The sequence below is a fragment of the Lithobates pipiens genome, unplaced genomic scaffold (assembly GCF_037356315.1).
Source record: "Lithobates pipiens isolate NorthernLeopardFrog02 unplaced genomic scaffold, aLitPip1_a1.2 Scaffold_3, whole genome shotgun sequence".
Classification (NCBI taxonomy): domain Eukaryota; kingdom Metazoa; phylum Chordata; class Amphibia; order Anura; family Ranidae; genus Lithobates; species Lithobates pipiens.
Genome location: NW_027507790.1, coordinates 81,679,589 through 81,702,563, shown reverse-complemented (window position 1 = coordinate 81,702,563; position 22,975 = coordinate 81,679,589). Strand labels below are relative to the sequence as shown.

At 43.6% G+C, this 22,975-nt stretch overlaps 1 protein-coding gene across 3 annotated transcripts in view; it reads left to right on the top strand.

The window, feature by feature from the left end:
- The window catches only part of RILPL1 (Rab interacting lysosomal protein like 1), a 78,479-nt gene that overhangs the window by 32,852 nt on the left and 22,652 nt on the right, over positions 1-22,975 (top strand). For all 3 annotated transcript variants that reach the window (XM_077461919.1, XM_077461920.1, XM_077461921.1), the window contains exons 4-6: positions 13,653-13,877; positions 19,095-19,267; positions 20,731-20,823. In XM_077461919.1, coding sequence (XP_077318045.1) covers positions 13,653-13,877; positions 19,095-19,267; positions 20,731-20,823 — 491 coding nt within the window. The remainder of the gene's footprint in view (positions 1-13,652; positions 13,878-19,094; positions 19,268-20,730; positions 20,824-22,975) is intronic.

The following is a 22,975-nucleotide window of genomic DNA, read 5'->3' as shown; positions in this document are numbered from 1 at the left end:
CGAATTCCATAGGAAACCATGTTGAGTAGACTGTAGTGCAAATCTGCAAAAAGCACTAAAATGCATAGGTGTGAATCAGGCCTTATGATGCAATAAGCAATATCAGAGCATATCATAATATGGTTTGGCGGTGGCCAGCCTAGAGTACATGTCCTTGTTTGAAATTTCAGGAGACTTTTGTAAGAGTAACTCTCAACAGGTGTCAAGAACTTGTGTTTTATTTCCTCCCCCAACGTGTATCTAAAGCTAAATGCATTTTTTGTAATTTTTTTTTTTAACAGGTAAGTTTTTATTTATCACCATTGAATGAAATAAACAGACATTGGTACAATACAACAGTGCATCGTACATCACAACATAACATAGTGTTCAGTGTACAGTCGGTCAATCAGACTTTACATATCAACTGGTGCAGGTCAAAAAGTAGAGGAGAGGAAATTGAGTAAAAGGAAAAAAGGAGGATGAGAGGAAGAGGGGGGGGGGGGGGGGGAAGAAACCAGAAGCCATGCCTCCGGAAAGAGCTCATAGGAATAGGCAAGCCACAGCAATACAACATTCTTCCCCTAGTATCCATTATTGATCAAGTAAATGCAAGAGAACATCCCAGATCCCATAACCAACCACCCCACGATTGTACCATCTACACTCCCACCCAAGAACCCCAAATCTTGTCGAATTTAGACGGGCACTTCCGACTCATATATGTCAACTTATATAGTGGAAGAGCGGAGTCAATCAACCCTCTCCATTGAGATATCCCAGGGGGGTCCGCCTTCTTCCAATTAAGGAGAATGGTCTTCCTGGCATAAAATGCCGCATAAAATACAAACAATTGCCTATGTGTACCCACCACCACTCCGTCACACACCCCTAAAAGCAGGACCACAGGGTCCATCCCCACCGAGAGACCCCCTACCGAATTCAGAACCCCCACCACCTCCCTCCAGAAGGTCTGAATAGCTGGGCATTCCCACACTACATGCATAAATGTCCCAACCGCCACGTCACATTTCGGACATCTATCGGAGCTTAGTGGGTATATTCTTGAGAGTCTCTGTGGAGTGTAGTAGGCCCTATGAAGAAACTTCAGTTGAATGAATCTATCTCGCGCAGAGATCATCCGGGGGATATAATTCTGGATGCCTTCCTGCCAGTCCTCCCCACTCAGATGGAAGATCAGACCTCCACTTGCGAAAAAGCGCAGACTCCTCTACGGGTTCCGAAGTGGAGAGCCTGAGGTACAAGGAGGAGAGGACACGATCCGCATATTTGGAAATGAGAAACTTCTCAATCTGGTGCGAGCAGACAGAGATTGGGGTAGGGAATTGGGCCCGTGTCGCATGGCGCAGCTGCAGGTATCGAAAAAACATCTTATTCGGCAACCCAAAATCCGTCTTGAGGGTATCAAAATTGAGGAGGACCCCCCTAGGCATAACATGCTGTATGGTCGTAATGCCATATTTGGCCCACAGTGCAGGATCTGGGATAGAGTTGAAGTGGTGCAACTGCGGATTGCCCCACAACGGCGTATGGGGTGAGACCTCCAGAGGACCGTTAAGTTTCCTCGACACCTGCATCCACACACGCACCGTCGTCGCCATGGTCGACGTGACCGTAGGGTGAGCTTTAGGGCCCCTAAATACCAAATTACTAAGCGCATCATAGGACCCCAGAATGGCCGCCTCCAGGTTAACCGACGGATTGGACCTCGATTGTACAAACCACCACCTCACCGTCACCAGCACCGCCGCCCAATAGTATTGTTTCAGGCACGGCAAGGCCAGCCCCCCAGCCGAAAGAGGCAGCTGAAGGGCAAGCCTCGCCACCCTGGGTACCGCTCCGGCCCAAATAAACGTAGTGATCACCCGATCCGCCCTGAGGAAGAAGGAGTTTGGGATCGGGGTAGGGGTGTTCCGAAAGACATACAAGAACTTTGGCAAAAAGGTCATTTTTAAGAGGTTGATTCTACCCACCGGTGATAAGGGCAAAGACTTCCACATCTGGCACTTGACAATCAGGTCATCTAAGATGGGGTACACGTTGTCAGCTAGATATTGCTTGGGATCTCCTCGCACCACTATCCCCAGGTAGCGGAACCCGTGAACAAATTTCAGTGGCGTCGGCGTGATCTCGTCCCGAGGATCCTGAGAGAGTGAGAACAGCAAGGATTTATCCCAGTTAATCCTAATCCCCGAGAAGGAAGCGAATTCCTCCATGATACACAGGGCCTTTTGTAGGGAGACAGATGCATCCGGGAGGTACAGAAGTGCGTCGTCCGCATAAAGCGAAATTTTTTCTCTAAGGGGGCCCACCCGCAGCCCTACAAATTCCTCCGACGCCCTTAAAAGTATGGCCAGGGGTTCTACTGCCAGCGCGAAGAGGCCAGGGGATAGAGGGCACCCCTGCCTCGTGCCCCTACCCAGCGCAAACTCCGCAGACACCGTACCATTGGTGCGAATTCTGGCCACGGGATGGTTATAAAGCAGCCGAATCCAGGAGATAAATTTAGGGCCAAAGTGAAAGCGCTCTAAAACTCCCCAGAGAAATTGCCATTCGACAGAGTCAAACGCTTTTTCTGCGTCGAGCGACGCAACTACTCCCTGTCCCTGCCCAACCCTAGCCCTAGAAATGTGGGTATATAGGCGTCTAATGTTAATGTCAGTGCCCTTGCCCGGCATAAAGCCCATTTGATCACCGTGAACCAGGGTCAAGATAACAGAATTGAGCCGATTTGCCAAAATCTTTGTCACGATTTTTGCGTCGACATTAAGCAGAGAAATTGGGCGGTAGGAGGAGCAACACTCAGGGTCCTTATTTGGCTTGGGGATAACGACTATCACCGCCTCGGACATAGTGGGCGGCAGATTCCCCTCTGTTAACATAGTGCGAAGTAGGGCGTGGAACCGCGGCGCAAGTGTTTCAGCGTGCGTTTTATAGAATTCTGCCGGTAGGCCATCCGGGCCCGGAGTTTTCGAACCCCTGAGGGAGACAATAGCCGCCTGAACCTCCTCAAGAGAGATCGGATCCTCCAGGCGGGTACGGTCACCACCAGAGAGCTGCGGGAAGTCAACTCGGTCCAAAAAGTGACCAAGTGCTTCCAGAGTAAAAACCTCCCTGGGAGCATAGAGGGCCTTGTAATATTGTACAAATCGAGCATTAATTTGAGAAGGGTCCGATATCACCTCACCTTGTTCCCCTCTAATCCTGGCGATATGCGCCACAGAAGCCCTCTCCTTTGCTAACCAGGCCAGGAGTCTGCCCGTTTTCTCCCCTTGTTCGAAAATGCGCTGTGATTGGGCCAACAATATCTTTCTACTACCCTCTGTCCTGAGCAAGGCGATCTCCCTGTGCACCGATCGTAAGGCAGTATAGGACGCTCCGTTACCCCCCAGCGTGTAAGCTCTCTCCAGCTCCTGCGCCTTCCTCTCCGCCTCCGCCAGTGCCAGCCTAGAATGTTTCCTGGCCTTTTAAATGGCAATCTGATATTTACCTCTAGCGTAGGCCTTAAAAGCGTCCCAGAGCACCGTGGACGTCGCGGTGCCAGCATTCACCCCCCAGTAAGCTCCCAACTCCCCCTCCACCTCCGGGGCAACCCGCTCATCCGCCACCCAGTAACCAGAAAGCCGCCACAAGGCGGGCCCCAGGTTGGGGCCCACCTCTAGCCGCAGCAGCATAGGAGCGTGATCTGATATACCCCTAGGCAGGATTTCCACACCGACTGTGCGGGGCAGTAGCAAGGCGTCTGCCAGCAGCAGGTCAATCCTCGAAAAGGAAGCATAAGTGGCAGAATGGCACGTGTATTGTCTATCAGTAGGATGTTTCCACCGCCAGATATCAGTGAGCCCATAGAGGTCCATCCAGGCCATGAGTGAGGAGCTCTGGCCCACCCCCACCCGAAACCTATCTAAAGAGGGGTTCGGGGTCATATTGAAGTCACCTGCCAACAATATTGCAGCACCAGGGTACAATGCCATGATAGGGGTCAACTTGTTGAGGAGCTCCATGGTAGCTGGCGGGGGAACATAGACACCGATCAACAGCATCTCCAGTCCATTACACATGGCATGGATCACCACATATCGGCCACCCGGGTCCAAATGGAGATCCAAAAGGCTGAACTGGAGAGATCTGTGTACCAGAACACTGACCCCCCTGGCATATACCGAGTATGTAGAGTGATAATATGCCCCAACCCAGGGTTTCTTAAGGGCCAGCGTCTTCCCACCCCTCAGATGAGTCTCCTGCAGTATGCAGATCTGTGGAGAGTACTGCTTGAGATACGTGAATACCAGGGAACGCTTGAGCCTCGAGTTTAGGCCTCGCACGTTCCAGGACAGAATGGTTAAAGGAGCCATAAACTCATCTCATATAAAAGGACACGGCCTCCCCAGAACCACAACCCGCCACCCAGGAGTCCACCCGATAGTCTACAAATTCCAACCCCCCCCCCCCCCCCCCCCCGAGAACCACCACCCCCCACAGCAGTAAATAGACATTCCCAAAATTCCTCCTTTGACACTGCAAGCCTATACCAAGAATCTGACCCCAGCAATATACATATAAACGGAGAATAATACATACAAAAGAAGTACCTGAACACAATAACCGTAACCCCCCACCCCCCACCCCGACACCACCCCCCAAACTTCGGTGTGTCCTAACCCCAAACCAAACCGCCCTGGCATTTACCATGGGGGTGCATGGAAAGATGAGCACCATGAGTGCAACCGTCTGAGCACTGCAAGTCCGGCCCAGTCCATCTGTCAGATAAAAGGGCCCTGCAGAGGCATGATTATCTAAGTTCACCCGGCAAGAGCCGGGGGTACAATCTTGAAGGAAGAACTGTTGCAAAACAAAGGGGACAGAGCGCCATCAACAAATGAAAGTCAGAGTCAGGGTAGGCTCAGGCACATCAAAAACAGTAGGCAATCAAACGGGAAATAAAACAGTAGAACACCCCCTCTGCCTCGAAGCGGAGCGCAAGCCGGCCCATGTCCAACGAGTCCGGCAGGGGCGCCGCGTAAATTGAATGTAGGATATGGGTGTAAAGCAAACAAACAGCACCCCAGGGGCAGCTCACCGATCATCCCTGTTCCTTGGCAAAGTATCCAGCCAGGTCGCAGCGTCTTCCGGCGATGTAAAAAAACAAACCGTTTCACCATCCTGCACACGAAGTCGGGCCGGGAACAACATGCTGTACTTAATGCGTCTATTGCGGAGGTTCAGCTTAACCTGATCAAAGGACCGACGTAGCTTCTGAGTATCGATGGAATAATCCGGGAAGATCATCAAGCGCGCCCCCTCATAGGTAAGGGCCTCCACCTTGCGTGCCTCCCGCAGCACCAAATCGCGGTCCCGAAAGTGGAGAAGGCGGAGAATGAATGTGCGTGGAGGAGCCCCCGGAATGGTCCGGACGGCAGGCATTCTATGTGCCCTCTCAATATATAAACAAAAAAACGTTCCCTGTGACACTGCGCTATCCAAAAAACAGAAAAAAGCTGCTAACACAATCACAAGGATAAAACAGTGAATAATTAACAAATATCAAAACATAGTGTAGCGCTAAACAAAATTATGAATGACCTAATTAGTGCATCATCATACAGTAATTAACCCAAAACACCTTAAATGTGAAGATTCGTGTAAAAAATATATAGGAATAAAATTACAATTCCAAAGAATATAAATAGAAAAAGTCTCTGTGTAAGATGTTGATCCAATCCAAACGTGAAATACGGGTCACCATCCACCTTCTCAAGATGAAGCTAGCATGCAGACACCCTGTGATATTCCCGTCACCTTTAGAAATAAAGGCTTACCAGATAATATGGATCCAAACGAATATATATTCGAAGGATCATGCAAGCTTGTACACTTAGAAGGCGAGATTATAGATGTAAAATGTCCAGGGAAGTAACAAGTCAGACTCCACATAAAGATGTCCTCAACTAGTTGTTAAATCCTCATCGGTACACTCCAGCACAAAATGTTGAACTCATACAAAGGAAAATAAGGAGCCACAATAGTGTAAATCCATTTAAAAGAATGACGTCTGTAGAGGACGAAACGCGTCGGGACTACTGCTGTAGCACTGTTTTTATGGAATAAGCGCTTGATTTCTTTTGGTTACATGTGAGTTCATTACCTTTTTATTAAATTTTTTCTTTTAAATGGATTTACACTATTGTGGCTCCTTATTTTCCTTTGTATGAGTTCAACATTTTGTGCTGGAGTGTACCGATGAGGATTTAACAACTAGTTGAGGACATCTTTATGTGGAGTCTGACTTGTTACTTCCCTGGACATTTTACATCTATAATCTCGCCTTCTAAGTGTACAAGCTTGCATGATCCTTCGAATATATATTCGTTTGGATCCATATTATCTGGTAAGCCTTTATTTCTAAAGGTGACGGGAATATCACAGGGTGTCTGCATGCTAGCTTCATCTTGAGAAGGTGGATGGTGACCCGTATTTCACGTTTGGATTGGATCAACATCTTACACAGAGACTTTTTCTATTTATATTCTTTGGAATTGTAATTTTATTCCTATATATTTTTTACACGAATCTTCACATTTAAGGTGTTTTGGGTTAATTACTGTATGATGATGCACTAATTAGGTCATTCATAATTTTGTTTAGCGCTACACTATGTTTTGATATTCTATGTGCCCTCTCCACCGTGAAAAAACTTGAAAAAGGTGCCTGGGGCAGGAGTGTGCGAAGCAAATTTTCCGTGAAGGTGTGGGGGTCTGCTCCTTCCGCCCCCTCAGGCAGTCCCACAATGCGAAGGTTATTCCTTCGATTCCTGTTTTCGGAATCTTCCGCCCTGCTTTCCAGTATCTTCACCCTGGTCTGCAGCGTTCTGAGTGTCCCAGAGTGATCCCGCAGCACGTCTTCAGAGTCTCCCACCCGCCGCTCCGCCTCAGTCAGCCGAGCGCGGAACGAGTCCATATCCCTACGGATAAGGCTGATATCCAGTTGCACCGACTCAATCTTGCCCGTCAGGGTAGATTGGCAGGTGGTGATAGCCTGCATCAGCGCCGTAAAATTCGACTGCTCCGACAGCGCCGGGTCCGGATCCTCCGGCGGAGACGCCATGCAGGCCGCAGGCTTCGGGTCTGGAGACAGGCCGGAGCTAGGCCTCGGCTTTGATTTGGCCGATGCGGGGGTCCTGCGGCAACCGGAACTGCCCCTACCTTTGGTCATCCCCCTCCCGGGACCGTGCTTGCGGGGTTAGGCTGCTCCACGTGCGGTATCTGCAGGGCTAAGAGTTGTTTTCAGCGGATGGTCGGCCGGAGCTCTCTGCAAGTGCGTCCGCTCAGTCGGCCATCTTGGACACGCCCCCGCATTTTTTGTAATTTTAGTTTAGAACGCCTTTTCAGGTTTGTATTACTGTATGTCACCCCATTGGTTAGATTTTACCTCCTTAGTTTTCCTAGTGACCAGGACTGAAAGTGAGGAACAATCAACATTTGTTTATCACCCGAAAAGGAATAGAGGGAAAATCTTCTTCTCATGGGGACACCTATTGCACTGCAATTAAAAGGATTTCGCTCATATAGGCGAGATTACCTTCCTGTTAAAGGACAAGAAGTGAAGGGAAGTTTCCCAAAGGAGACCTAGGTGATGAAAAATATTCTGGCAGGTGTTTGAACCCTTTCCTATTTTGGCCAAAAAAAATAAATCCCCAAAAACATTTTGGGGATTAGATATCCCTTTTTTATGTTGGGTCTATTCTTCAATATTATTCCAATAATATACCCTGGAGTTTAAGGGCATTTTTATTACTTTCTGCTTTTGGGACATCAATGAAAGCTTCCTTGCTCATTGCTTTTTTTTTTTTTTTTAACTGCATTGCTAATGCTGGGTTCACACCGATGTGAATTGGTTTTCCTGCATCCAATTCGCATGACTGTAACCGCCTCTCAATGGAGCCAGTTCACACATCTTCGGGGGGCAGCTGTGGAGCGAATTGCACGGGGGTCCTGTGTGACTTTGGCTCAGGTCCGAATTCATGCAAAAATTAGGGCCTGATTCATCCCTTAAACAGAGAACAGGGAGGCCCCGGACCCCTGCCTAAAGCTGAACTCTAGTTGACCAAATAAAATAAGTATGCTGTGTCTTTGTTTTGTTTTTTTTAATTGCGGACAGGATTTTATCTTTCAATATTAAAGCCAAATCCTAGGCAATTTTATTCCATGCAAAAAATAAAAATGCATAAATACATTTTGTTATTTTATTACAGGTATTTTTATATAGCGCCAACAATTTACGTAATGCTTTACATATATAGTATATTGTACATTTGCATTAGTTCCTGCAATCAAGGAGCTTGCAATCTAAGGTCCCTAACTCACATTCATACAAACATACAGTATACTAGGGACAATTTTAGACAGGAGCCAATTAACCTACCGGCATGTCTTTTAGAGTTGCCTTCAGTAAAAACATCATGGCAAAGTGCTCAGTAGGTCCAGAGATATAGGTGGCTGAAGTTATAACCATTTAATTCTTTATTCTAAAGAGTGGCCTCACTCACTACTATTAGTGGCTGTTCCCCTTATTGTCTGAATGGACTTGAAACAAAGCCCACTGGATGCAGACCACTGTGTTTAAGCACAACCTCCATAGTAGTGTTGCCAACCTCCATAGTAGTGTTGCCAACCTCCATAGTAGTGTTGCCAACCTCCCCCAGCATTTTTTTAATAGACAAAACATGGGAAAATTACTGACAGAGCACATTATTTACTGACAACCTCAACTGCTATTAAAAACAAAGATCATCTATATTTAAACAGTATAATCAACTATATTGAAACACTGAAAATACCCATAACATGTAATTTCCCTGTTTTTACATTTAAAAAGTCAACAAGACAAATAATCGGATCCTGATATCTTCAGACAGTTGTAAAAATCACAGAGAACCACCACCCCCCACAGCAGTAAATAGACATTCCCAAAATTCCTCCTTTGACACTGCAAGCCTATACCAAGAATCTGACCCCAGCAATATACATATAAACGGAGAATAATACATACAAAAGAAGTACCTGAACACAATAACCGTAACCCCCCACCCCCCACCCCGACACCACCCCCCAAACTTCGGTGTGTCCTAACCCCAAACCAAACCGCCCTGGCATTTACCATGGGGGTGCATGGAAAGATGAGCACCATGAGTGCAACCGTCTGAGCACTGCAAGTCCGGCCCAGTCCATCTGTCAGATAAAAGGGCCCTGCAGAGGCATGATTATCTAAGTTCACCCGGCAAGAGCCGGGGGTACAATCTTGAAGGAAGAACTGTTGCAAAACAAAGGGGACAGAGCGCCATCAACAAATGAAAGTCAGAGTCAGGGTAGGCTCAGGCACATCAAAAACAGTAGGCAATCAAACGGGAAATAAAACAGTAGAACACCCCCTCTGCCTCGAAGCGGAGCGCAAGCCGGCCCATGTCCAACGAGTCCGGCAGGGGCGCCGCGTAAATTGAATGTAGGATATGGGTGTAAAGCAAACAAACAGCACCCCAGGGGCAGCTCACCGATCATCCCTGTTCCTTGGCAAAGTATCCAGCCAGGTCGCAGCGTCTTCCGGCGATGTAAAAAAACAAACCGTTTCACCATCCTGCACACGAAGTCGGGCCGGGAACAACATGCTGTACTTAATGCGTCTATTGCGGAGGTTCAGCTTAACCTGATCAAAGGACCGACGTAGCTTCTGAGTATCGATGGAATAATCCGGGAAGATCATCAAGCGCGCCCCCTCATAGGTAAGGGCCTCCACCTTGCGTGCCTCCCGCAGCACCAAATCGCGGTCCCGAAAGTGGAGAAGGCGGAGAATGAATGTGCGTGGAGGAGCCCCCGGAATGGTCCGGACGGCAGGCATTCTATGTGCCCTCTCAATATATAAACAAAAAAACGTTCCCTGTGACACTGCGCTATCCAAAAAACAGAAAAAAGCTGCTAACACAATCACAAGGATAAAACAGTGAATAATTAACAAATATCAAAACATAGTGTAGCGCTAAACAAAATTATGAATGACCTAATTAGTGCATCATCATACAGTAATTAACCCAAAACACCTTAAATGTGAAGATTCGTGTAAAAAATATATAGGAATAAAATTACAATTCCAAAGAATATAAATAGAAAAAGTCTCTGTGTAAGATGTTGATCCAATCCAAACGTGAAATACGGGTCACCATCCACCTTCTCAAGATGAAGCTAGCATGCAGACACCCTGTGATATTCCCGTCACCTTTAGAAATAAAGGCTTACCAGATAATATGGATCCAAACGAATATATATTCGAAGGATCATGCAAGCTTGTACACTTAGAAGGCGAGATTATAGATGTAAAATGTCCAGGGAAGTAACAAGTCAGACTCCACATAAAGATGTCCTCAACTAGTTGTTAAATCCTCATCGGTACACTCCAGCACAAAATGTTGAACTCATACAAAGGAAAATAAGGAGCCACAATAGTGTAAATCCATTTAAAAGAATGACGTCTGTAGAGGACGAAACGCGTCGGGACTACTGCTGTAGCACTGTTTTTATGGAATAAGCGCTTGATTTCTTTTGGTTACATGTGAGTTCATTACCTTTTTATTAAATTTTTTCTTTTAAATGGATTTACACTATTGTGGCTCCTTATTTTCCTTTGTATGAGTTCAACATTTTGTGCTGGAGTGTACCGATGAGGATTTAACAACTAGTTGAGGACATCTTTATGTGGAGTCTGACTTGTTACTTCCCTGGACATTTTACATCTATAATCTCGCCTTCTAAGTGTACAAGCTTGCATGATCCTTCGAATATATATTCGTTTGGATCCATATTATCTGGTAAGCCTTTATTTCTAAAGGTGACGGGAATATCACAGGGTGTCTGCATGCTAGCTTCATCTTGAGAAGGTGGATGGTGACCCGTATTTCACGTTTGGATTGGATCAACATCTTACACAGAGACTTTTTCTATTTATATTCTTTGGAATTGTAATTTTATTCCTATATATTTTTTACACGAATCTTCACATTTAAGGTGTTTTGGGTTAATTACTGTATGATGATGCACTAATTAGGTCATTCATAATTTTGTTTAGCGCTACACTATGTTTTGATATTCTATGTGCCCTCTCCACCGTGAAAAAACTTGAAAAAGGTGCCTGGGGCAGGAGTGTGCGAAGCAAATTTTCCGTGAAGGTGTGGGGGTCTGCTCCTTCCGCCCCCTCAGGCAGTCCCACAATGCGAAGGTTATTCCTTCGATTCCTGTTTTCGGAATCTTCCGCCCTGCTTTCCAGTATCTTCACCCTGGTCTGCAGCGTTCTGAGTGTCCCAGAGTGATCCCGCAGCACGTCTTCAGAGTCTCCCACCCGCCGCTCCGCCTCAGTCAGCCGAGCGCGGAACGAGTCCATATCCCTACGGATAAGGCTGATATCCAGTTGCACCGACTCAATCTTGCCCGTCAGGGTAGATTGGCAGGTGGTGATAGCCTGCATCAGCGCCGTAAAATTCGACTGCTCCGACAGCGCCGGGTCCGGATCCTCCGGCGGAGACGCCATGCAGGCCGCAGGCTTCGGGTCTGGAGACAGGCCGGAGCTAGGCCTCGGCTTTGATTTGGCCGATGCGGGGGTCCTGCGGCAACCGGAACTGCCCCTACCTTTGGTCATCCCCCTCCCGGGACCGTGCTTGCGGGGTTAGGCTGCTCCACGTGCGGTATCTGCAGGGCTAAGAGTTGTTTTCAGCGGATGGTCGGCCGGAGCTCTCTGCAAGTGCGTCCGCTCAGTCGGCCATCTTGGACACGCCCCCGCATTTTTTGTAATTTTAGTTTAGAACGCCTTTTCAGGTTTGTATTACTGTATGTCACCCCATTGGTTAGATTTTACCTCCTTAGTTTTCCTAGTGACCAGGACTGAAAGTGAGGAACAATCAACATTTGTTTATCACCCGAAAAGGAATAGAGGGAAAATCTTCTTCTCATGGGGACACCTATTGCACTGCAATTAAAAGGATTTCGCTCATATAGGCGAGATTACCTTCCTGTTAAAGGACAAGAAGTGAAGGGAAGTTTCCCAAAGGAGACCTAGGTGATGAAAAATATTCTGGCAGGTGTTTGAACCCTTTCCTATTTTGGCCAAAAAAAATAAATCCCCAAAAACATTTTGGGGATTAGATATCCCTTTTTTATGTTGGGTCTATTCTTCAATATTATTCCAATAATATACCCTGGAGTTTAAGGGCATTTTTATTACTTTCTGCTTTTGGGACATCAATGAAAGCTTCCTTGCTCATTGCTTTTTTTTTTTTTTTTAACTGCATTGCTAATGCTGGGTTCACACCGATGTGAATTGGTTTTCCTGCATCCAATTCGCATGACTGTAACCGCCTCTCAATGGAGCCAGTTCACACATCTTCGGGGGGCAGCTGTGGAGCGAATTGCACGGGGGTCCTGTGTGACTTTGGCTCAGGTCCGAATTCATGCAAAAATTAGGGCCTGATTCATCCCTTAAACAGAGAACAGGGAGGCCCCGGACCCCTGCCTAAAGCTGAACTCTAGTTGACCAAATAAAATAAGTATGCTGTGTCTTTGTTTTGTTTTTTTTAATTGCGGACAGGATTTTATCTTTCAATATTAAAGCCAAATCCTAGGCAATTTTATTCCATGCAAAAAATAAAAATGCATAAATACATTTTGTTATTTTATTACAGGTATTTTTATATAGCGCCAACAATTTACGTAATGCTTTACATATATAGTATATTGTACATTTGCATTAGTTCCTGCAATCAAGGAGCTTGCAATCTAAGGTCCCTAACTCACATTCATACAAACATACAGTATACTAGGGACAATTTTAGACAGGAGCCAATTAACCTACCGGCATGTCTTTTAGAGTTGCCTTCAGTAAAAACATCATGGCAAAGTGCTCAGTAGGTCCAGAGATATAGGTGGCTGAAGTTATAACCATTTAATTCTTTATTCTAAAGAGTGGCCTCACTCACTACTATTAGTGGCTGTTCCCCTTATTGTCTGAATGGACTTGAAACAAAGCCCACTGGATGCAGACCACTGTGTTTAAGCACAACCTCCATAGTAGTGTTGCCAACCTCCATAGTAGTGTTGCCAACCTCCATAGTAGTGTTGCCAACCTCCCCCAGCATTTTTTTAATAGACAAAACATGGGAAAATTACTGACAGAGCACATTATTTACTGACAACCTCAACTGCTATTAAAAACAAAGATCATCTATATTTAAACAGTATAATCAACTATATTGAAACACTGAAAATACCCATAACATGTAATTTCCCTGTTTTTACATTTAAAAAGTCAACAAGACAAATAATCGGATCCTGATATCTTCAGACAGTTGTAAAAATCACAGATTTTTACAAACTGGCAGTAAATGTAATGATGATTGGCAAGCCTTCTCTATGGTTCTCAGCAAGAGTCTTACACAGAACATAGTCATATGACAGGAGGTTGTAGTTCTACACAGAAGCATTCTAAAAAAGGCTTTTTAAACATGGCTGCAATGGATTATATAAAATGCACATTAAATGGGTTTTCTAGAAAGCATTAGCAGGTCACTGACTAAAATTCGCTTTTTCTATAGTATATTTTTCTTATAAACCACGCAGTTGCAGCAACAGCAGAGTCGACTCATGAAGATTAACCATGACCTGCGACACCGCATCACAGTAGTGGAGGCACAAGGGAAGTCGCTAATAGAACAGAAGGTGGAGCTGGAAGCATATCTCCAAGCAAAGGAACAAGAGGCCACTAACATGAAACTGGAAATTGGAAAGCTAAGAGAGAGACTGAGAGGAGAGCAGCTGCAGAACGGAGAAGAGAAAAAAGATCAGGTAATAGTAGCATGAACTGAACTCTGAGCAAGTAGTAATTTCTATATTTTCCTGGTACAATCATTTTTATTGCAGTCAAAAAAAAAAATACTGAACACCCATGCAGGGGATATACAACAAAAAAACTAAACATTTTGGCAATATGCTACTTCCACTGGACAACCACACGGTAGGAGCCATGGGCCTTGTAAGTTACCCAAGCCCGCGGGCTTAGGGCATACCATGGGGAAACAAAATAAATGAAATGGCTAGCCAGACACGAAAGAAAAACGAGAATGAGAGAGGAGGGGGAAAAAAGAAAGAGGGGGAGGGGGGGTTGGAGGGGAGAGAGAGGTTAAAAGTTCCTGGGGGGATTAAATGGGAACCTGGGAGGGTGGGGGGGTTGTTTCTGCAGGCTTGGGTGATAAGATCTGCAATTACAAATTGCCCAGGCTGTTCGGTTGCAGGGTGGGGATAGCATATGAACACCAAAGGGCCCCACACGTTCAAAAATGTAGCCTGAGTCATGTAAGTTGCTAGACATTTTGTTTATCATCAAGGTGATCAGCTTTAACCACTTGACCACTGGGCACTTAAACACCCTTAATAACCAGACCAATTTTCAGCTTTTGGTGCTCTCACATTTTGAATGACAATTACTCAGTCATGCAACACTGGACCTATATGAAATTTTTGTCCTTTTTTCACACAAATGGAGCTTTCTTTTGGTGGTATTTAATCACCGCTGGGTTTTTTATTTTTTGTGCTATAAAAGAAAAAATACAGAAAATTCTGTAAAAAAATGAATTTTTCTTTGTTTCTGTTATAAAATTTAGCAGATTAGTAATTTTTTCTTCATAAATTTTGGCCAAAATTTATACTACTACATATCTTTGGTAAAAATAAGTACAAATTGGTGGATATTATTTGGTCTTTGTGAAAGTTATAGAGTCCACAAGCTATGGTGCCAATATCTGAAAATTGATCACACCTGAAGTACTGACGGCCTATTTCAATTCTTGAGACCCTAACATGCCAGAAAAGTACAAATACCCCCCAAATGACCCCTTTTTGGAAAGAAGACATTCCAAGGTATTTAGTAAGAGGCATGATGAGTTTTTTGAAGTTGTCATTTTTTCCCAAAATTCTTTGCAAAATCAAGATTTTTTTTTACTTTTTTTTTTTTTTTTTTCACAAAATTGTCATATTATCAGTTTATTTCTCACACACAGCATATGCATACCACAAATTACACGCCAAAACACATTCTGCCATTACTCTCGAGTACGGCGATACCACATGTGTGAGGCTTTTACACAGCGTGGCCACATGCAGAGGCCCAACATGCATGGAGCGCCATCAGGCGTTCTGGAGCACCCAGGACAATTCTGACATTTCTCTCCTACTTGTAAAAATCATCGTTTATTTGCTAGAAAATTACATAGAATCCCAAAACATTATATATGTTTTTTTAGCAAACACCCTGGAGAATACAATGGTGGTCGTTGCAACTTTTTATCTCGCACGGTATTTGCGCAGAAATTTTTCGAATGCCTTTTTTTGGAAAAAAAACAGTTTTGTGCTTAAAAAAAAAAAAAAAAAAAACAGTAAAGTTAGCCCAATTTTTGCATAATGTGAAAGATGAAGTTACGCTGAGTAAATAGATACCTAACATGTCACTCTTCAAAATTGCACACGCTCGTGGAATGGCGCCAAACGTCGCTACTTAAAAATCCCCAAAGGCGACGATTTTTTTTTTTTTACTGGTTATATGTTTTGAGTTACAGAGGAGGTCTAGGGCTAGAATTATTGTTCTCGCTCTAACGTTCGCAGCGATACCTCACATGTTTGGTTTGAACACCGTTTTCATATGTGGGCGGGACTTGCGTATGCGTTCGCTTCTGCATGCGAGCACATGGGGACAGGGGCGCTTTAAAAAAATATATTTTTTATTGTTCATTTTACTTTATTTTATTTTGACATTTTTTTTACCCAAAAATAAATCTTTTTATCACTTTTATTCCTATTACAAGGAATGTAAACATCCCTTGTAATAGGAATATGGCATAACAGGTCCTCTTTACAGTGAGATATGGGGTCAATAAGACCCCACATCTCACCTCTAAGCTGGGAAGCCTGAAAGAAAGAAAAAAAAAGATTCTGTCTTTGATCGTATTGGCGAGTCGGTAGAAGCACCGGAGGGCGGCGGGGTGTCTATGACTGGGTATTGCAGGGTATCTCAGAGTATGGCTGGGTATCTCAGAGTATGGCGTTGCAGAGCATTGCAGGGTATTGGCGGGTGTTGCAGAGCATTGCAGAGTGTTGCATGGTATTGGCGGGTGTTGCAGGGCATTGCAGGGCGTTGCAGAGTGTTGGCAGGGAATTGAGGGGTTAATTTTCGGTGAGCAGCGATGTGGGCACTGCAGATGCAGCCCACATCGCTGCTGACACAGATCTCTTCCCCCTCCGCTGTACCAATCGGTACAGAGAGGGGGAGGGAGGAACCGGCGTCATTTGACGGAGCGATCATGTGGTAAACGGCAGCGATGAGCGGGCATTTACCGTGATCCGTGATGCGCCGGGTCCTGTGGACCCGGTGGTCACGGATGCTCTCGAGTGCGCGCGAGAGCGGAATTCTGGGAGGACGTCATATGACGGCCTCCCAGAATTAAACAACCGCCCTGTAGCCGTCATTCAGCTATGGGCCGGTTGTTAAGCGGTTAAAGTATTTGACAACTTTTTTTTTTTTTTTTTTTTTAAAAGGGCATATATATATATATATATATATATATATATATATATATATATATATATATATATATATATATATATATATATATAATATAGTCTCTGACCAGCTCCTGTACCATTCCTGCAGTCTCTGACCAGCTCCTGTACCATTCCTGCAGTCTCTGACCAGCTCCTGTACCATGCCTGCAGTCTCTGATCATCTCCTGTACCATGCCTGCAGTCTCTGACCATCTCCTGTACCATGCCTGCAGTCTTTGACCATCTCCTGTACCATGCCTGCAGTCTTTGACCATCTCCTGTACCATGCCTGCAGTCTCTGACCATCTCCTCTACCATGCCTGCAGTCTCTGACCATCTCCTCTACCATGCCTGCAGTCTCTGACCATCTCCTCTACCATGCCTGCAGTCTCTGACCATCTCCTCTACCATGCCTGCAGTCTCTGACCATCTCCTCTACCATGCCTGCAGTCTCTGACCATCTCCTGTAATATGTCCCCAGTCTCTGACCATCTGCTGTATGAAAATATTTTTTAAAAACAGTCATTTTCGGTATCGGTGCTGTTTCGTTTTTCGGCCTAGTGTATTTTTCATTTTCGGTATCGGTTTCGGCACCAAAAAACCCATTCGGTGCACCCCTAATATATATTCTATGAACTACTAAAGTGGGCACTATATTTTTGGTTTAATGGTCCTTTATAGTATTTTAGCTTCTAGCAATGACTAGATTTATACAGTGGCAGAATTAAAGCGGTTCTGCACACATTTTAATAAGATTGGCTCAGTCGTTTCTAAATGCAGCATTGAGTTCACAATGGACATTGTTTATTTTTATTTTTGTAATCATACCTGTTCAGGTTTAAAATGTGAGTTTTTAGTCCCTGCGGCTGTGCTTGGTGTTTCTGCAGGTATCCGCATCATATTCGGTGATTGCCACACTGTCTACTGGGATCTTGTGTAATTCATCCCAGGAGTCGGTGTGGAGGTCCGATGCAAAATCTTGCGTGATTTCAACGGCGTGACGGTGGAACTTACGAAGACGCCACCCATTGTGATGGAAACATTGATGATTATGCTGCTCGGTGCACTTGCCGCTGCGCATGCGTGGGAACCAGCAAGGAATGCTGGTCCTTCTAATGCGAGGGAAGAAGGAATCAAATGCCCACAAGCAAGATGACATTCTGCATGATTTTTAAAAGTATCAATTAGACAGAAAAACGGGCATAATCACTACAAGGGAGTCTGACTTTAGCAAGACATGGTTTTTAAAAATAAAAAACAAACTTGGCAAACTTCATAAGAACCTTTACATGTACCTTATTGAGGAAGGGGCCTGGCGGGTGCCGCAGGATTTCAATCCATGGCGGTGTATTGTGTTATCAAGGGTTTGTTTGCTGACTGTGATCCCAAGTGCCTTGAGACGTCCTTTGACAGCTCTTTGGTCTTGCCCATGATGGTGAGGTTTGAATGGAAGAAGAAGAAGAAGATGATTCTGTGGACAAGTGTCTTTTATACACATAACGAGTTGTCATTAGGAGCACCTTCTTAAATTGACAGGACTAATCTGTGTACCACATGAGAACATACTGTAGCCAGTCTGTGGGAGCCAGAATTATTGTTAGTTGGTAGGGGATCAAATACGTATTTTACTCACTGAAGTGCAACTCAATTTATAACATTTATCACATGTGTTTTAGTTGATATTCTGTCTCTATCATTTAAAATAACAATTCTACACCCTTCATGTAAGTGGGCAAACTTACAAAATCTACAGGAGATCAAATAATGCGGTTCTGCACTGAGGTTTTTTGTTTTTTTTTGGGTCTTCCAACATGACAATGACTCAAAACATACCGCCAAGGCAACAAAGGAGTGGCTCAAGAAGCACTTTAAGGTCTTGGAGTAGCCTTAATCCTATAGAAAATGTATGGAGGGAGCTGAAACTTCGAGTTACCAAGCGACAGCCAGGAAACCTTAAGGATTTAGAGAAGATCTGTAAAGAAGAGTGGACCAAAATCCCTCCTGAGATGTTTGCAAACCTGGTAACCAACTAAAAATAACGTCTTACCTCGGTGCTTGCCAATAAGGGTTTCTCCACCAAGTATTGTCATGTTTTGCTTGAGGATCAAATACTACTTCTACGCTCTGAACTGTAACTCCATTTATAATATTTTGTATCATGTTTTGTATGCATTTTTGGTTGATATTCTGTCTCTTTTAAAATACACCTATGATAAAAATTATAGATCCTTCATTTCTTTGTAAATGGGCAAACTTAAAAAATCTGCAGAGGACCAAATATTTATTTTTCCCCACTGTATTTGTATTGTTGCAACTGTTGAATCTTGATAACTTCTTAAAAAATTTTTGTAAAAAAAAAAAAAAAAAAAAAAAAAAAAAAAAGCTTAAGATGTACTTTTTATATGTTTATACCATAGTTACACATTTTTGGTGCTATATTTAATGCATACCTTCTGACCTTTTCTTCAGGCTGAAGCCATAATTGAAGACCCCATCTTTGATTCAGACAAAACGCTGTTTGACCTTAAAGATTCAAATCGGCCCAGGTTTACATTGCAAGAGCTGCGGGATGTTTTGCATGAGAGGAATGAGCTGAAAGCCAAGGTTTTCATGCTACAAGAGGAAATTGCTTACTATAAAAGGTAGTATTGAGACAGAGCCTAATGCATGTGGTCTAAATGTAGGCAGTGGCTCCAAAAGCTACTCCTTGACTCTAGCGATAATACTCACTGTCACTTTGTGGGTCTTGTAGTAATGGTGGTGATCATTACCACTCTATAGTAAATAAATTCTAGAAATCCCTGGCTGTGCTGGAATTATTATAATGGTTATACCCTTACTGTAGTGTGTGTGTGTGTGTGTGTGTGTGTGTTTTTTTTTTTTTTTTTTTTTTGCATATGGCAGTCATTCCCTAGTTCTAGGGTGCTAGATAGTGGTCACTTCCTGACCATAATAGTGATTAGTTATTGGCTGTAGTGGGATTAGTCACTGTCTGGCTGTGGCCATGATCATTCCCTAGCTGTTGTGATTGGTCCTGAGCTATTGCAGTGTTGATTCTTTATCTGTTTTAAGCTGGCCATACATTATACAATTATCTCATACAATTTTCCTTTAAAACCAGCCGACATTCGGCCCATGTGTGAGGCAGCTGGTCCGACAAAAGCCAGCTGTTTGGCCGGCTTCTGTCGAACGAGTATGCTGGAAAACTTGCAGCCGACAAGCTGACCGGAGTGTTCTAGCGGGGGGGAGTCACAAAAGAACCGCGGCTCCAACTGGGTTGAATGACCCATATAATATGAGGTCAAACCTAAACACCCAATTTTTATGCAGTCGGGCAGATCCTTGCACTACATAGTTGAAGGTAAATCTAAAGGAAAGTGAATAGGAAAATTTGTGTAATATATGGTCAGCTTTAGAGATTTTTTTTTTTCCCAGAGTTTCGCAGTCCACAATCCCTTGCTCTAACAGTTATTGTACCTGTAACCAGTTTGATGAACACTTGTTAAAGCAGCTTTTGTAGTCTATCAGAATATAAAAAAATAATGTAACATGCACTGTATAGTGGGCATCATAGACTAACTGCTCTTATCAGCCTATTCTGCTCAATCCCTGTTATACTGTACTTCTATATGAAAAGCGTGCACATTGTCTCCCATCCCACCCCCCCCCCCCCCTCCAAACTATGTTGTAATCCATGGCACTGCTGCCAATTGCTGCATTAAGTCATCTCACATGGGTGGTTAGTGTCCAAGCCCTATGCAAAAACCACGTTTCAGAACATCAGTGTTTTCATTGGCAGATTGCAGCATTGAGCAGTGCTTAGACAATATGGGTAGGCACCTTGTCATATTTGTAATACAGTGCATTAATGTGTTTTTTGGTAAGAATATAGAATTACTTTTACCTGTGTCTAGTTGTGGTCATTTCATGTGTCTATTCAGTTAGTTGGCGCTGTATATTCTAACCCTGCCAGATGTGCAGGAGAGGAGATGAAGTTGCACAGCACTGGAGCAAACCTAGTGGACCACTAGTCATAAGGAATTTAATAATACATGTGCCACCACCCTAACTGAAATGCTGACTTTTTTTTTTTTTTTTTTTTCAGCGAAGAAACGGATGAGGAAACCAAGCTTCCACAAACATCACCCATTATTCATTCCAGAGCACCCAACCCACAGGAATCTGGCATCAAAAGACTGTAAGTAATGCCCTTCAGCTGGGTTCTGTATCGTTTCTATTTAAAAATATACTTACAGCAATGATGATTTTAGTAGATTTTTTGGCAAAAATGTTTTAAAGGAGTAAGATACTGCAGTTTTACATAAAACTTTAAAAGAACCCTACACTAAGGAATAATAGACACTGCCATTTTTGACCCCAGTATTTTCTAAATCGGTAACCTGGAAGAAGTATGCAGATTAGGATCTCTGAATTTTTAGAAGAAAATTATCAAAGTCAACCCCTATAATTGATTCAGTATGGAATTTAGATAAATTGATCCTGTCACTACAGAATAAAAAAAAAAGAAAAGCAAACCGTACCTGTAAAAGAAGACTAGACATGCCTGCCTCTCCTGCTGCCTCTTCTGCTGAGCTCTGCTCCTGTGCTGAGAGAGCTACTTCTGAAGTCCACACTGAAACCAACACTTCCTGAAGTGTTAATTTCCTGGGCTCTCACTGGTTCCTCCTGTTGACCTCCACGTCTCTACTCTATCCAGTAATAGGCGAAGAGGGTAGCTCCAGGGAGAGCTGCGGAGGACCCAGTAGATTGGAACTAACAGAAGTGTTTTCAGCAAAACATTTGTTAGGATTGGAGTTTGGTGGTGCAGGAAAGAAAGCAAGCATTTATTTTACAGATATGGCTTGCTTTAAAACTTTCTTTATAGCGGCAGGGTTACATTAACTTGCATTGGCCATTATTGCATGTTCAGAGATGACAAATAGTTTATATGTGAAGTACTGACAAGCACATCAGACCTTTATGTGAATAATATCTATGGATTATTTTTGTTATACGGGCTACTTAACCTTTTTTGAAATGATGTGCTCACAGATCAGTGCTAGTTTCTTGCCTTGTACTATATACAGCTACAAATGTTACATTCAGATAAGCCTTAGAGTCCTGGCAGCTTATTGTGCTTGACAAGTGCTTATTGCTTGGCAAATGCTTATGCTGCAGAATAAACTTGCTTAAGCTTTTGGCTTCATTAGGTACTGTGTTCAAAGTTCTATAGCAACCAAGGTAGAATATTAAGGTGAAGTATGGTTGCTAAAGGGTACAAGGTTTTTTTTTTTTTTTTTTTTTTCAGACTCACAATCCCCAGTCATAATTTAGGAAGTCCCTGGTGCATGTAGATAAAATGAGCTGGTGCAAAATACCATCACAAAGAGTAGTTTTCATATCCAAGGAGCAATTGCTTCTGCTGTATAACAAACCCTTGTTATACACTTGTACATGCTAGAGCTGCACAATTGTCAAGAATCGTTATCGCGATCTTGACTAAAGTGTTTCACAATTTTTTCTATGCAAAGAATTCTCTCTGCTCTTCTGTAGCCACAGCAGTCAAAAGAAAGGAAGAGAAAAACTGGGCAGTCTGCCAAGAATCGAAACCTTCTTTATCAGTTGAACTTAAGTATAAACATTGTAACAATTTGTCAATGGAATATAGACTGTGTGTAAGTGAAAAAAGTTTAAACACTAAACCTTTTTCTGACATTTGTTGGTTTCAAGTTAAAATTATATATATATATATATATAGCCCTTTTTATTTTATTTTTTATTTTATTTTTTTGTGTGAAACGACTTCACTACTGTGAAAGATTTTCCGTCATGAGAATCGTGATCTTTTTATCCTAAGCAAAAATATTGTGATTTTCATTTTTGCCAGAATCGTGCAGCTCTAGTACATGCATATGAAACCTAAAGAATATAGTATAAATGGAATAATGATTATGAGATCATTAGAGATAATCTTTTAATGCAATGTAGATAATGCAAACAGCATTTTAAAAGTAAAACCAAAAGCAGACCGTTTCAGGATTGAATGGTAGTGTTGCTGTTCCAAGTCGCTTCTATAAATGAAAAAAAATAGGGAGAAGGGGGGGGGGGGGAAGTGAAAATTGTCCTTGGCAACCAATCGGCTTCCAAATTAAATTAAAGATCGAATATAGAACAATTGCATCTTTGCCTAGATAATACCAACCACAGTAACTCTCTGGTTGCCTTTGCCTATGTGAGAAGCTGATTATTGAGAGGAGTAACCCACTGCCCAGGGGTAGCTCTGATCAAGAAGCGATCCACAGCTTCTAGCAAATACCCTCTGAGACCCAAATGCCAGGCTTTGTGGAAGT